At 43.8% G+C, this 16,015-nt stretch overlaps 1 protein-coding gene across 1 annotated transcript in view; it reads right to left on the reverse strand.

The window, feature by feature from the left end:
• Positions 1-978: 978 nt before the first annotated feature.
• LOC107373001 (sodium-dependent phosphate transport protein 2B-like) overlaps positions 979-16,015 on the reverse strand; it is a 77,660-nt gene continuing 62,623 nt past the window's right edge. The window contains exons 8-13 of the mRNA XM_070554011.1: positions 11,332-11,427; positions 11,128-11,239; positions 9,963-10,130; positions 8,831-8,947; positions 8,624-8,748; positions 979-6,323 (exon numbers count right to left, since the gene is read on the reverse strand). Of these exons, the coding sequence (XP_070410112.1) occupies positions 5,775-6,323; positions 8,624-8,748; positions 8,831-8,947; positions 9,963-10,130; positions 11,128-11,239; positions 11,332-11,427 (1,167 nt within the window). The 3' untranslated portion in view covers positions 979-5,774. The remainder of the gene's footprint in view (positions 6,324-8,623; positions 8,749-8,830; positions 8,948-9,962; positions 10,131-11,127; positions 11,240-11,331; positions 11,428-16,015) is intronic.

Here is a 16,015-nt window from a genome sequence, read left to right on the forward strand (position 1 = left end):
CAATTAACACAAGTTCTTTAAGAAGACCCCCAAAGGTACTTGGGCTCCACCCAGATCTACAACGTCACACAGAGGGAATTTCCAGGATGGGAAAGGCGACCTCCCGGCTTCTGCGTCCGACCCCAGCAGTCTGGTCTCGCTCTCATCAGGCGATCATCTCAGCCATGATCTCCCAGAGGCTCTCGCCGCTCCTCCCTGCCAAGGACAAAACACTGGGGCAGAACCTTTGTCTGTGAAGTGGTGTCATCTCTTTCTCCTCCCGTAGGATTGGCCCAAACGGAACGTCACCCTGCATACGACAGTGGAAGCAGTCTACTCACGGATGCAGGCAGAGGTCCAGCCTCTGCCCCGCTGTCAGTCAAAGACGTTGCTCCCACTCGTTGTCGCTGCTACAGTCCAACCTGTTCTGTGCTGCGTCCTCTTCTATTAATGCAGTCACTCTGCCTTCTTGTTTTTATCTTTTTTCCTTCCCACAGTTCTGCAGCTTTAATTACATCATCATTTCACTATTGATTGTTGTTTAGGAGTGGATGAGAAAATAGCACAAAATGTTTCGTGAGTCTGTGTCCTTCGATGGCAATTTATATTTTTTAGCGAGAAGTCAAAATTTGAGGCCAAGAGAAGTCCTGCTGCTGAGGTGCTACATTGTATCGGTTGTATCAGCCCTGCTGTGCAGTTTTCTACCAGCAGGGGGCTCTGATATTGTACACAACACACACGATATGGTGTGCGAAACCAATTTTTAAATTACCTATAAAACACAAAAGGAAGGATAAGGTGCTGAAATAACTCAATTAAATGATAATGGCTGTTACAAAGTTTGTAATAATATATTAATGTTTACTTTTCATATTTTTCAAAGATTACAGCACTAAAAGTCACGAATTACGAGACCACCAAAAATGGTCTCAGAAACCTATCGGTTTCATATTGCTGGTGTGTAACCTGGCAATCTCTCTCTCTCTCTCTCTCTCTCTCACACACACACACACACACACACACACACACACACACACACTGTGCTTGTGTTTGGAAGGATGGCATACCCAACTCCACAATCCTGACCCTAACTGTTCTTTTAAATAACAAAAATAAACCCACATGCGGAACATGACATGATTGTACAGATATTAAAACATTGGGATTAGGGCTGCTCAATTAATCGAATTTTAATCACGATTACGATCTGAGTTTTGAACGATTATAAAAAACAAAACAAGCCGATTATTTGCTCCTCCCGCTTGCGCTGCCCTGAGTTGCAAATGAAGCACTCCTCCACAGTGTTGCCAACTTAGCGACTTTGACGCTATTTCTAGCAGCTTTTCAGACCCCCTTCTTGACTTTTTAATCCTAAAAGTACCTAGCGAACACCTCAGAAACATCTCTGGTAACCCTTAGCTACTTTCTGGATAACGGTCGTCGACATTTCCTGCAGGTTAGCTAAACACTCCGCCTGAGCTCCGGACCGTTCTTCACAACATTAGGAAAGGGAACGATGTAGTGATGTGTCGGTCGCTAAAGACAGCTCTCGGAGCCGGCTCCTTGTTGGATTAACCAGAGTGAGTGACACACACACCGCACCTGCGGACTCCTGAGCAGCTAAAAACAGCTAAATGTGCGCGTGCAGCGCGCTAAACACACGTGCAGCTTGCCCGATTGCTGTGAGACCGGGTTGGGGGGTGGGGGGTGCAGCTGTGGTTGGGACAATTATTACATTAACTGATGGACTTGTAAATAAATAGTTTATAAATAAGGTAGAAATAAGTTCCTCACGCTGATAACTAATAACTAACCTCTCTGAGGACACGGTGCTCCTACAGCACCTTGACACGACTCAATAAATGTTATGCAACATTTTGTGAACATCAATTTATTTGCATTTATTTGTTATAAATGCCACTGTATAATTCTTGCTGTCAGTATTTGCAAGATATTGGTATTTGGTTCTGTACTGGTTAGACTTAAATGAGTTAAACCAAGGTCTATAGCCCTTGGGTCATAGACTATGAGCTATAAGTATATTGGTCTTTTTATACTGGGAATCAGGAGTTATTTTAGTGATCATCTTGTTTCTTATTTTTGTCCTAATTGTGCCCTGAGCAATTTTATGACTGAATAAAAACAAATAAAATCATCATAAATTGAAAAATCGTCCTAAATAATCGTGATCTCAATTTCAGTCACAAAAATCGTGATTATTATTTTTGCCATAATCGAGCAGCCCTAATTGGGATTGTGAGGTGGCTTTCTTAACTTCAGACCAGGAAAGCTCCAGGTCCTGATGGTATTTCCCCCTCTTTTCTCAAAGCCTGTGCTGATCAATTGGCCCACACCTTCACACGGATCTTCAATAAATCTCTGAAGCTGTGTGAGATTCGCTCCAGTTTCAGCATTTAATCAACACAATGATTCCCTCTCAACAGAGGCTAATGACTCATCAAGCGATAGAGGAGGGGCATCCAGAGTAGTTTCTGCTCATTAAAGCTTCTTTCCGGAGTATTTCTCTTATCTGACGGCACCATCTAGTGGCTGACAAGCATATCACAACAAAAAATCTGTTGCTCTCTTTTTTAAAGATGGTGACTTCATGTTTCTGTTTATAAATGTGCTTCTGTAGCCAACAAACAGAGCTAAAACACATTGTTTTACGAGTATTATTCTCATGCCATGTTGTGTTTTCATATATCTATATTTTAAAGACGTACTTGTCCATGAAAAGTTCATCAACTCTGCAGCCGAGGTATTCCTTAAATTTGAAGCAAGTAAGCGGTAGTCTAACGCTATTGTTAGTTCTGGTCGGCACTCAGTTTCCTATTGCATGGAGCTCTGCGGGGCAGGGGGTGTGCTTAACAAAAAAAATGGTATTGCTTACATTATATTACAGTACATGATGAGACAATAACTTTTACAAATTTCTGAAAAAGCATACATCATTTCTGAAAGGGTAAAAATCCGGAAAGCAGCTTTAAATAACAATAGACAGCTACAGTTTTTAAACTGACTCTCCTATATTCCAGTTAGAATTTACAAAGCTCCTCCGATGAGAAGCGAAACATCTTCAAGAAACCAAAGAAGTCCAGTTGCCTTTATTTGAACCCCTTTGGATTAAGTTATAGAGTCAGGAAAAGAGCAGCTAAATGACTCCACACAACCTGCACACAAATATTGCTAACTTTAATCATACAGTCAGTGTTAAAGAGCACTTTATATAAAAAACCAACTGCCAAAGGGACAGTTCCTGGCCCCTGCTTAACAACAAGCATACTGCACTTCTGCAACAAACCTTTGGATTTTTTATAAACTTACACATTTTAATAAAATGCCTAAACATACATTTTGTCTTTGATTTTTTTCTTGATCTCCATAACATTGCTTGTATAATAGCGTGTGAATCCGAAGCCAAATTCCTTGATTGTGCAACAGTCTTAGCTGATAAAGCTAATTCTAACCCTGATTCATTTTTGTTACTATATTATTAAAAATGTTTATTATTACTTTGTTTTATCCAAAGAATTTGTTTAAGCTGGTTTAAGAAACAATATTTAAAACCTTTCAACAAATTGAGTACTCTATCAGAAATAAGTAAGTAGCGTTGGCTAGTGATTCAAACTGAGAAATGCATGCATATAAAACTAATAGTCTTCCTGTTTTTAAGCTGCAAAAAAGTGCTATAACAATTATAAATCAATCAAACTAGAACCAACCAACATATGTTCATTAATTTGAAACCCTGAAATGTTATGATTTCATTGAATATAAAACTGCACAGATACAGTATAAAGCAAAAAATTATTTGTTTTGCCAAAGAACACAGAAGTTGTTTGAGGTCAGAGACGGTCAGTATGACTTAAGAGGAACAGCTTTTTTCAAAAAGAAAAAGCTAAGGACAAACATAAAACAGATGTGTTTCTGTTAGAGGAGTTAATTGGTGGAACAGTTATGACAATTATTTAAAAAGGTGTTGTTATTTTCAGTGTTTAAAAATATGCTAAAAACTAGATGATTAGAAAAGTATACAGAACACGAATGAATAGTACAAAATAAGAATATTGAAAATCTTGGCTTTTTTAATTCTTACTTCTTTTTGCAATGAATACTGTGTAAATTTCATGTGTATATATGTGTATAGGGTGGAAAGTATATTTAATGTGGTTTTTGTTTTGTTGTTTAAATGTCTTTAACTTTCTGTCTTTGAACCCTATGTACATGAGCTGTTTGCACTTTGTTCTTTCTCTTTTTAACAAAGAATTGGCATTATAAGCAATACCTTTTGTTTTGCCTTGTATTGTGCTATTCGGCCTACGGCAGCCTTATACTATATTCACCATGAAATGTTTATGCTAATCGATAAAGATATATTTTCATCATCGCAAATCACAAACAATACGAAGAGTTTTTTTATCTTCCAAAATAACTGTAAAAAACACACATAACTCACAAAAAACACTCAAAACTTGCACATTTACAGTTGACAACAGAAAAAATAGAATCAATCCATCCATCCATCCATCCATCCATCCATTTTCATCCGCTTAGTCGGAGTCGGGTCGTGGGGGCAGTGGCCTAAGGCAAGAGGCCCGGGCTTCCCTCTCCCCAGCCACTTGGGCCAGCTCCTCCGGGGGAATCCCAAGGCGTTCCCTGGCCAGGTGAGAGACATAGTCCCTCCACCGTGTCCTGGGTCTACCTTTAGGTCTCCTCCCGGTTGGACGTGCCCGGAAAACCTCACCAGGGAGGCGTCCAGGAGGCATCCTGACCAGATGCCCGAGCCACCTCAACTGGCTCCTCTCGATGTGGAGGAGCAGCAAATCTACTTCGAGCCCCTCCCAAATGACTGAGCTTCTTACCCTTTCTCTAAGGGAGAGCCCAGCCTCTCTGCGGAGGAAACTCATTTCGGCCGCTTGTATCCGTGATCTCATTCTTTCGGTCACTACCCAAAGCTCATGACCATAGGTGAGGGTAGGAATGTAGATCGACCGGTAAATCGAGAGCTTCGCCTTCTGACTCAGCTCTCTCTTCACCACGACAGGCCGGTACAACACCCGCATCACTGCAGATGCAGCACCGATCCGCCTGTCGATCTCACGCTCCAGTTTTCCCTCACTCGTTAACAAGACCCTGAGAAACTTAAACTCCTCCACTTGGGCCAGGACCTCATCCCTGACCCGGAGAAGGCATTCTACCCTTTCCAAATCAAGACCATGGTCTCAGATTTAGAGGAGCTGATTCTATTAAAAATTGAATCTTGTGCAAAATTCATTTATGTCTGTAGTTCCATTTAAAAGATGAAATTAATATATGAGATAGACTCATTACATGTAAAGCCTGATATTTGTTATAATTAGGATGATTATGGATTACACCTGATGAAAACTCTACATTCAAAATCTCAGACAATTGGAATATTGTGAGAAGGTTCAATGTTCTAGACTCAACGTGTCACACTCTAATCAGCTAATGAATCCTAAACACCTGCAAAGGATTCCTAAGCCTTTAGATGGTCTCTCAGTCTAATTACTCAATAAATGGACTTTTGCACTACATTCAAATATTTAGAAAATCATCTGCATGAATATAGTCCAACTGATTTTTATCTTAAAATTTCAGGTTACTTCTGGGAAGAATAGTTAGACTTTTTCAACTTCAGTGTTTGCTTTGTTTCCTTTGATAATTGAGTTACACTGCTATTAATTATTCTTACAAACTGAAACCTGGAATTATGGATGTTACACACCCATCGCTGTATTGCACCCGCATAACATTTTAACATTATGACATTAAAGGTGAGTTGCTATAACACTCTTGTTTATGTTTTTATCTGTAGTCAAGGCCGAGTTCTTGTACATCTCTAGACCTTTCATGTTTATCCTTGAGATCTTTTCCTCATCATCGTCTTTTCTGCAGCAGGTGCTGCATCTGCAACAGCAGCAGCAGTGTCTGCCACAAAACAGCATGGACGAAGTCACCACCCTGTCCATGGGAGCCATGGAGTGAAGGGGTCGAGGCAAAAAGTCCCAGGTGCGGAGGACCTTTGGAAGATAGCGTGGGCATCGAGACTGCATAACACTGATGATGACAACCACGACAATTAACGCAATTACAGGCACACCAACGCCAACCACGACTTGCCAGCCAGCCAATGAAAGGCCAAATACACTGAGAGGTAGAACTGCAAAACACAAGAAGAGGTAGAGGGCAGCAAACCAGCGGTATTTAGCTGTTTTGTTCCCCAGACCTCTGGCTAGCCTGATGGGCACCCGCATGAAGGGGATTGGATACCAAAGTAGGATTCCCATGATGTTGAAGAAGAAGTGGCAGAGTGCAATCTAAAACAAAAAACAAACACACGTTAAATATGGCCATAAACAGGAGGACATATCCAGGCTGTTCTAAATGGTGGCATTTTGTGTTTGGCTCAGATGTACAACCAAATCTTTTTATTAATTTATTTGGGATGAACGTCTATTAAAGAGCAAGTCACCCCCTACCAGAGTCTAACTCTACTCCCATTTCCTGTTTGAAAAATGTGTCACAAGGAGGCGTTACCTGGCAGACAGAGAGGGCGGAGCCACTAACAAATACACACAGGCTCACATTGTGACATCATGTGGTACCATCTAACGTCATAGGGTACCTCTTACCCCAAAATTCCACTACCTCCGCTCCGCTCCGGCACGAACTCTGCAGCAAAAACGGTCCCGTTGTAGTCAATCAGAGCTGTTCCACTACTGCGGCCGTGTGGCGCAGTGCGCCGCCCGCCGTTCTGCCATCCGGCAAAAATAGGATTGATTCTATTTTTGCCGGACGCCGGAGCACCTCCGCAGTCAATGGACAGAAATCACAACCGCCCAACAGGAAAGGGAGCAAGCACAACTTCCGTTATTTCACAATAAATCGATAAACAAAAAGCATTTTTTTATTCAAATGCACAGGTTTAACAACTTTTAACAACTATCAATGGCGGCTGAAGTTTAAATGCACAAAAATAAGCCATAAATACAGTTTCCACTATCAAAGCAGTCACCCTTTGTTGATCCAAACACTGCTGATCTCTCAACACAAATGATGGGCAGATTAAACAGTTCATTTCGATGCTTCTCCCACACAACGGGTGTTTAGATCTAACTTCTGCGTTTATTGGCCGGACTGTATCGCAAGATCTCGAAAATCCTGCGCATGCCTGTTTGCGCACCTCAGGTCTCCGCACCGGAGCGGAGCCGTTGTAGAGCGGGTACCAAGAAAAATTGAATTCGGAAGCGAGCGGCTGCGGAAGGCGGGAGCGGAGGTAGTGGAATTTTGGGTTTGGAGTTTTTACCTGAAGAGGGCGCAACACTGACAGTTTTACGCCGGAGACACACCGGCCGCGGAAGCGCCGAGAAGCGAATCGCTCATGAAATTCGGCCGCTGCTTGCCGCTCCTCAGTTCAGATCAGACGCGCCCCAGTTGAGGCGCGCCTCGGCTCAGCTGTAGATTTTCTTTTAAACACTTGGTGTCCTCCATTTCCTCTCTGCCTTTTCTCAGCTCTTTTCCTCTACGTTTGAGTGTTTGTACGTGTGTGTGTGTGTGTGTGTGTGTGTGTGTGTGTGTGAACCTATGGTATGAGTTGTTTCTGCCAGTTGAATCTCTTGGAACCCGCTCAAATTCTGCAGCTGTATCCTAGCAGTTTCTTCTGAAATGGGTACGTAAATAATCATGTTTTTCAGGGGTCGTACAGCTCCTTGTGTTTCTCAACTTCCATAATTAATTTAAAGTCATCCATCTTAACGGCTTGCCTCAGACTTTCTGCCTCTCTGTCCTGTTTGCTCCAGAAAAAAGACACCCAAAACCACACCCCCCTTCACGTGGTCACACACGCACACAAGTTCGATGTGTGTGTGTGTGTTCGTGTGGTTTTTCTGCAGTGTCTGATTACGAACACATTTGACTATTGCGGAATTTTATTTTGAAAAGCTTTATTTTGTTAAATTTACCGGCCTGCCTCTTATGTCTAGGTTTGACTTCCTGCCAGAATTGACGCGATTCACCCAAGGCTCGCTAAAAAAATAGAGCAGAAGCCGAAATGATCGCTGCACGGCGCGGGCTGGAGCGCTGGCGCGCGGCGATTCAGCAGCCCATGTGGTCTATAGAATAGCTTAACAAGGGCGCCAAATGAAGGCGGTCCCATTTTCGCGGCGCTTCCGCAGCAGGTGTGTGCCCGGCGTTAGGCAGAAGTGCCAAATTATTGGCACCCACTTAGTTTATCAGCAAAAAAGGTTGAATTGGGCTGACTTGCTCTGTAAAAGTGAAATATTTTTCTGGATATCATCAATAAAATAAAATAAAAACTCTAACACCTTCATTACTCAGACTAAAAAGCAAAAAATAAAAATTAAAAAAGAAATCCTAAATTGTTATAGGCTTTATAAGTAGCTTTTATTTTTAGGCCAGTAGTAGTAGTAGTAGTAGTCTGCGGGGCCTGCTGCTGTGTGGCTGGCAGTCACTCCTGCAAAAATTTTTTTTTGCTCACTCAAATACATTTCTTTCTTTCTCAAACCCAAAAGCAAAAATACCTTGAATTGATAAAGCCGTAATAAACTTTCAAATTTACATTTCCAACTGTATCAACCATGAGGGTCAACATTTTTACCTGCAATGAGTTGGCTAGTTTATCTCCAGGGCTAGCCATAGCAGCAAGTACAGCAGTGGTTGTTGTACCCATGTTTGCACCCAGTGTCAAGGGATAAGCTCTCTCAAGACTGATTACACCAATACCTAAGATTGACAAGGTGTAAGTTTGGGTTTATATCTAAATCAAAACAAACCTAGAGGAACGAGTATGCAAAATTAGACTTACCAACCAGAGGCGTAAGTGCTGAAGTGAAGACTGAGCTACTTTGGACAAGAAAAGTCATCCCTGCTCCCACGAAAATTGCTATATAGCCAGTACCCCATGCAAAGGGGTAGGGTAAGTCTGAAATCAAAAATATACACAAGAAGTGAAACAATAACATTAGCATACAAACAAAATGAAGTGATTTGACTAAATATTTGAGGCAAAGCACCATTCATTTCAGATGGGAAAAACACCTTATTTTGAGAAACTGTTCGAGTCATAGTTGTCTTGAATGAGGTTGCCTCTAAATGTTAGCTGTATGTGTGCATCTCTGCACATTTCAATCAAATAAATTCAATTATTCATGGAATAAACTGTTTACTTCATGATGTCTAGATTTTTTATTAAAGACAGTGTAACGGATCAAAGGTAAAGTTTTCATTAAAAAAATGACCAGAAAGTAACTTGTAGAAATACATTCTTTTTTATAAACTAAACTTCGCTCTGTCTGAATTAACATGAGGTGTTTACATGTTCCCTGATAAGTAAAATAAACTACAGTCATCTGATTAAACAGTAAAAGATCAATCAGATTGATATTTCATATTTATATGGAATTATCACATCTTGTTGATCATTTGTTCCATATGTGATCAATCCTTAACACTACAACAGCATGCAGCACTTGGAGTGTGTTTGGTGCTGACTAATACTGCAACCACAGATTTTAGCTCAAGATTTGCTAAATTGACTAAGCTACAACAATTTTTGTATTTCTTGAGGCCATAATCAAGAGTTATGTCCCATGATTTCCTTTAGAAAAAATTGTAAATTATACCATAGAAATAGATCATTGTCCATTTTATGTGTTATGAAGAATTTTAGTTTGGGACATTTTTATGTTTTCTAAATTTGCCCTCCTTTCACCTTTTGGCAATAGTTCATTCAAAAACAAAAGTGATTCTGGAAAAACAGCATTCATATCTGAGCTCTCTGCAAAAGACTTCAGAACAGCTGGATCTGGAGGAAAGCCAGAAACAACAGGAAAGCTATACCTGCACAGCTCATCTAGCATCGTGGGAACAGATATGCTCAAACAGGCTTCACAGAGCATATGGGCAAGGCTATTTGATGGTTTCGTTTTGCTCTTTACCTGTGTTGAGCATTTTTTTGATAACCACAGCCACCTGTCCCTTCAGCATGGAGTTGAGCAGCTTGACGATGAGGATGAGGAATGTGCAGAGGATGAGCAAAGACAGAACTAGGAGAATGAGGCCAACGGCTAGATCAGGCAAGGTAATGTTGACGAAAAGGTGTTTGCCTGTAAATAACAGTTGAAGACATGAAGTGTTAGCTCTAAGCTTGCTTGTGACACTTAAAAATGGAAATAATGTGCATTAGATAAAACACTGGGATTGTTGAGAACATACTAAGCAGGAGGGGAGGGGTAGCAAGATTGACTCCAGAGGAACAGCGGCTGTTAGTGTTTTCTATTTAGGTACAAAAACGAGTTTACACAGGGAGAATGAGAGCTGCTCCGAATGAGGGAAAAACCTAATAGAAATAAAATCACAATAACAACATTGTGCTGCTGTGTCGTCCTGTAGAACGTCTTGCCTACTTTATTATTTTGTTTCAGGCCAAAACTGATGATAGAAAGGTTATTTCAGGTTACATTTAACTTGAAGGTGTAGAACACTGAAAAAAAAATTCTGATTATAATCAGTCACTCATGAGTTTTTCATGTAGGCTGAACATGAAAATAGTCTCCTACATCTATCTCCTGCATTAGCTTCGGATAGAAAATAGACGGCGAAACTCTAGGATTTGGAAATCCTCACAGATCTACGGTAGGCTGCCACTGAACATTCATGGACTCACCCATCTTGACTAACGACATGGAAGGCTTTTGTTGGTTTAGCATCCAGGAATCAGCAGAGAACATCTTAACAAGTAGAAGCTACCCATTAGCATTAGTAACATCACCACACCGCAGAACTCCTCTGGGCTTGTGTTATTTGTGGAGATAAAACATTAATGTTGCAGCGCAAACAGTCAGTGATGAAGTTGCGTTAATGACGTCTGAATATCAGGAAATAAAACTCCAAATCCTGCCGTCTGAAGCTCTCCCCTGATGTGGATCCATTCTAGTTCCTTAAACTGGTTCACCAGATTACTTCAAGGAAATCCCTCACTTCAGGTCTTGAGGTTTCAGGTAACGCAATTGCTACGACATTTCTAAAGCTGGCATTGTCCGGACATCAGAGGATGGCCGAATGGCTTGCTCATATTTCAAAGAAATATCCCACCATGCTTACATTTCTGCTGGTATTCAGTGAAAGTGGTGTTCATCTCAGTCCATGTCAGGTTTCCATCCTCCCAACAAACAGCACCAGCGGGGCAGTTCTCTACGGTGCCATTCCAGAATGTCTGAGAGAACATGAGTTTTAATTTTTATTTTCACCCTTTCCAAATGAATAAACAACATAAAAGCCTCAAAGCAGCTTTTTTAGCTTGTCTACCGTGTTTGTCTTTGTTTTGCACCACTTTTTGATCAGACTCTTGTTTCTTGCAGCGGGATCACCAGTTGCAAGGTCATTGATGACAGACTTGTCCAGCTAGGAGAAGAAACTTTATTCAGTAGATTGCATCACTTTAGCTCTGTGAAGCTGACCCCCCGTCAGCTTCAAAAGTGGAGGCAAATAGACTGCTTGGTTAGTGCTTTGTTTGTACTGATTTGTGCAGGTAAAATTGACATTTGTGCTGCTATGGTTTTGGAGATATTAAACTTTATTTAATAGGTCATTCAGAGGTCACCGTCCCCCCCGGACTACTCCAAACTGCTCCAAAATGGACCAAAATAGTCTACTTTTTTAGTGCTTCGTTTGTGCTGATTTGTGCAGGTGAAACTGACGTTTGTGCTGCAACGGTTTCTGAGATATTACACATTTTAATTTAGCATGATGACATCATCAAATTCCCAAAGTGCTCCAAAATGGACCACAATAGTCTAATTTTTTAGTGCTTTGTTTGTGCTGATTTGTGCAGGTGAAATTAACGTTTGTGCTGCTATGGTTTTGGAGATATTAAACTTTATTTAATAGGTCATTCAGAGGACACCGTCCCCCCCGGACTACTCCAAACTGCTCCAAAATGGACCACAATAGTCTACTTTTTTAGTGCTTTGTTTGTGCTGATTTGTGCAGGTGAAACTGACATTTGTGCTGCAACGGTTTCTGAGATATTACACGTTTTAATTTAGCATGATGACGTCATCAAATTCCCAAAGTGCTATATGGCAAATCTATTGAAAGAAAAATATAACCTTCAAGTTTATAGAGGTGAATTTGACGGAGTTTGAAAAGCAAATATACTTTAGACCAGTGTTTTTCAACCCTGGTCCTCAAAGCACACTGTCCAGGGAGTTTTCAGGTTTTCCCTGCTTCAGCACAGCTGATTAAAATTGATGGTTGATTAACAAGTTTTTGCTGAACTGCAGTCAGCTGAATGGGGCTTGTTAAGGCAGGGAGAATACAAAAACATGCAGGGCAGTGTGCCTTGAAGACCAGGGTTGAAAAACACTGCTTTAGACTGACAAAGAAAAGAGCACAAAAGTGACTTGATTTAGAAAAACGACTTTATATGAAAGACTGAACACACTGGTAACACAAGGTAACGATATTAAACACATGTAACAGTAATAAAGCAAAAGACAAAAAAGAAATGCAAGCAATGCGCATTATACTGTGTATAACACAGCGTGGGGTTGTACCTTTTTGTTTTCAGGTGCCGTGTTAACCATGTGGGTCCAAATCCTGGAGGTATACTTTTTTTTACTGATATCTCATATTGATGAAAGAAAAATATTTGTAAAAGTAACATTGATTACTACTGTATATGTTCAACAAATAAAGATTATTTTAAAAACATAAAGGAGACAGGTTTTCTTGCAAAACTTTATTGAACTCATTTACAAATAAAAGGCACACATGGTATTTGAAAAAACGTTGTCAAGCATATATCTCAGAAACCATAGCAGCACAAACGTCAATTTTACCTGCACAAATCAGCACAAACAAAGCACTAAAAAGTAGACTAATATGGTCCATTTTGGAGCACTTTGGGAATTTGATGATGTCATCATGCTAAATTAAAATGTGTAATATCCAGGCCCCCGCAATGCAGCTTAAAAATTGAGGCCAACCCGGAAGTAAGAAAAATTGCAGTTCCACCCTCATCCGCTGGGGGCTGGTATCAGAAGCGAGCAAATCCTCATTGACTCCCATGTTAAAAATACCAATTTCACAGCAGAAATAAACTTGTTTACAGCCTGGTACCAGAACATGTTTTTGGTTTAAATGATCTAGTTTACACTCATGACAACTCTGAGGGGGGTGAATTTTTTTCTCACGCTTCTATTTAAGTGTATTAAAAGCCTAAAATTCTGTATAACTATTGAGCATCCGACCCAAGTGACCGCCGCCTCAGACCCACGTGACCACAGAGCTAGCTCTGTGGAAAGGCCTCAGTTGAGCCTCGGTCTGGCCTGGAAACTGTTTCGGGTTCTATTTCGTCTAGTCTTAGCCCTTAAGCTAGCTGCTATTGGAAGGATGATTTCCGCATCAGCCAATCATGAAGAGCTTAAATGTACGCCCACCAATAGTGGGCCCCCTCGTGGTATATAACCGCAGTGACCCCACTGCTCACCTCCTTTTTCTCTTCATGCCAAGCTTGAGAGCTTCCTCAAAGAGCAAATATTATCCCTGCAAGAGCAAATTATCCAGAAGACGACTTACCAGCCATGTCCAGCGACGCCAGACCCTGCCCGACCTGCCAGACGGGCTCCATTTCCAGCGGCGACCTGCACGCTAAGTGTGAGGTCTGTCTCGGGGCTCACCACGCTGGCCTGGCCTTGACCTTGTGCCCGTTCTGTGCCGCTCTGCCCGTGGCGGAGAAGATTCGCCGGGTCGAGTACTTCACTCCCGCCGCCAATGAAGAATTTCCGGTCGCTGACTCGTACCCGCTGGACAAGGCTTTGGATTTCTTCGACGCCGGTCAGGAGCCGGCTGGCTTCAACCGGCTGGATGATGTCACCGACAGCGAGAACTACGATGAGGCGGCATCCCTCCTATACATAACGGAGGTCGAGGAGCTTCGCTCAGCGGGTCCTTCTGCCCCAGTGGCTTCTCGCTTCTCCCTGCCAGCAGTAAGAGCACTGCTCCAGGAGCTGCCCGCCATCATTTCTGCGGCAGCAGCCCGCAAGGGGCTAGCTGTGCCAGAACCAGCCCCGCCTGAAGCGGATAATTTGGCGGGAATTTTCGGGGCAACTCAGACACGCTGTCAGACCCTATCTGGCCGCGCTTACCCGCTGCTATGAGCTGCTGGTCTGCCGCCTTCTCCGAGCCTGCCAAGCTCAAGGCGCCAGTCTCCACGTATGCGCCCATCACCAAGGTCGAGGGGTTTTCCGACCATGGCTGGTCGTCCGTTCCTCCGCTAGAGCCGGACTTGGCCTCGCTGTTCGGCGCCAAGAACCACCTCGCTGGCCCGCGAGCTGTTCCCGCTTCAAAACATGACCAGCTGCTGACGCGGCTCACCGACCGCGCACATCAGTGTGCCTTGCAGACCGGCGCTGCAGGGAATAACATCGCCCTTCTTGCCTTCGGCGTCTCAAAGATGATGGAGGAGCTGGAAGCTCCTGAGGAGTCGAAAGCCGTCATTACTAAGACTGCTGATGCCATCCTCAGATTGTGTGCTGCTGTGCTCACCGGTTCTGCTCGCATCGCTGCCTGGCAGACCCTCATCCAGCGAGCGATCTGGCTGAAGGCCCTGCCCTCCATTCCGGAACATCTGCAAGGGAGATGCCACCCATCACCACCGATGTTCTGTTTGGTCCCCATCTTAGGGGCGTCATTGAGAGGGCTCAGAAGACGGCCGAACTATCGGCTACGGTGCGAGACCTGGTCCACCCTCGGTCAGCCTCGCACTCCGGCCGTTCCGCCAGAGGATGGGACGAACGGAGCGGAAGCTTCAGACGCCCAGCTGCACCGCCCGCTCCACGGAGCCGGCCTCTCGCTTCGGCTCCACATCAGCGGGACCAGCGAGATGACGGACAGCGGCTCCGGCGGGGCCAGCAGATGCCGTCTTGGCAGTCCCAGGTGCAGGAGCCTCGCCAAAAGCAGCCACGGAAGTGACTCTTTGGGGGGAATGTGTGTGTTACTGATTGTTCTGATGTTGTTGTTGGTTTTGAAATAAAACCCAAAAAATGTCACTCAAAGAGCACAATCCTACAGTCCTCCGCAGAATCCTCTGCCGAGTTCTCACACATGTTCCACACACCAAGCACTGCTGCACGCATACATGTTCCTGCAGGTAGTCATAAAACACGGCCAGCCGTAAGGGTGCGCTCCATTTGCGCTCCGGCCCCAGCATCCGGCCAGGCCCAACTCTTCCCGCTCTCCCCACACCATTGGGTGGGGCGGGATGTCAGGTTGCTGTCTCGACCACGCGCGGCGGCACAGTGCGCGGCTCCATCCGCTGGCACTCGCCCCCGTGCACAGGCCCGGCTCCCACTCCCACTCGTCCTTCACTCTCGGACTCCACGCTCCGCGGTGTGGACCAGCCTGTTCCAGCTGTTTCGCACTCGCCCTTTCGAGCGCAGCCCTCCATGGGTCGCCCCCAGTTCTCTGGTACGGGCGACGGCGGTAAGGGCGCATGCACTACCCTCAGACATTGTTCACGTGACCTCGCACACGCGTCCACTGTCGGAACGCGCGCACGAGTGGCGCCGCCTTTGTATCATGAACAAATGGATTTCGGACACCATTCATTGCGGTCACACACTTCATTTTCAGGCCACTCCACCTCCCTTCAACGGGATCGTGGAGACGACGTTCACATCGCAAGTACAGTCTCAGGCCCTAGAGCTGGAGCTGCGGGAACTTCTGTCGAAGGACGCTATTTCCCGAGTCCCTCGCGGACAAGAGCTCTCGGGCTTCTACTCCCACTACTTCATAGTACCGAAGAAGTCGGGAGGAATGAGACCGATTCTCGACCTGTTCCTGTTCAACTGCTCCATAGCAGTAATGCATTTCCGCATGTTAACGATGAGACAAGTCCTGGAATATGTGCGCCCCGGGGATTGGTTCACGTCAATCGACCTGAAAGACGCATACTTCCACATACCAGTAGTTCCAAACCACTGGAAGT

Source organism: Nothobranchius furzeri, chromosome 8, assembly GCF_043380555.1.
Source record: "Nothobranchius furzeri strain GRZ-AD chromosome 8, NfurGRZ-RIMD1, whole genome shotgun sequence".
NCBI classification, from domain to species: Eukaryota; Metazoa; Chordata; class Actinopteri; order Cyprinodontiformes; family Nothobranchiidae; genus Nothobranchius; species Nothobranchius furzeri.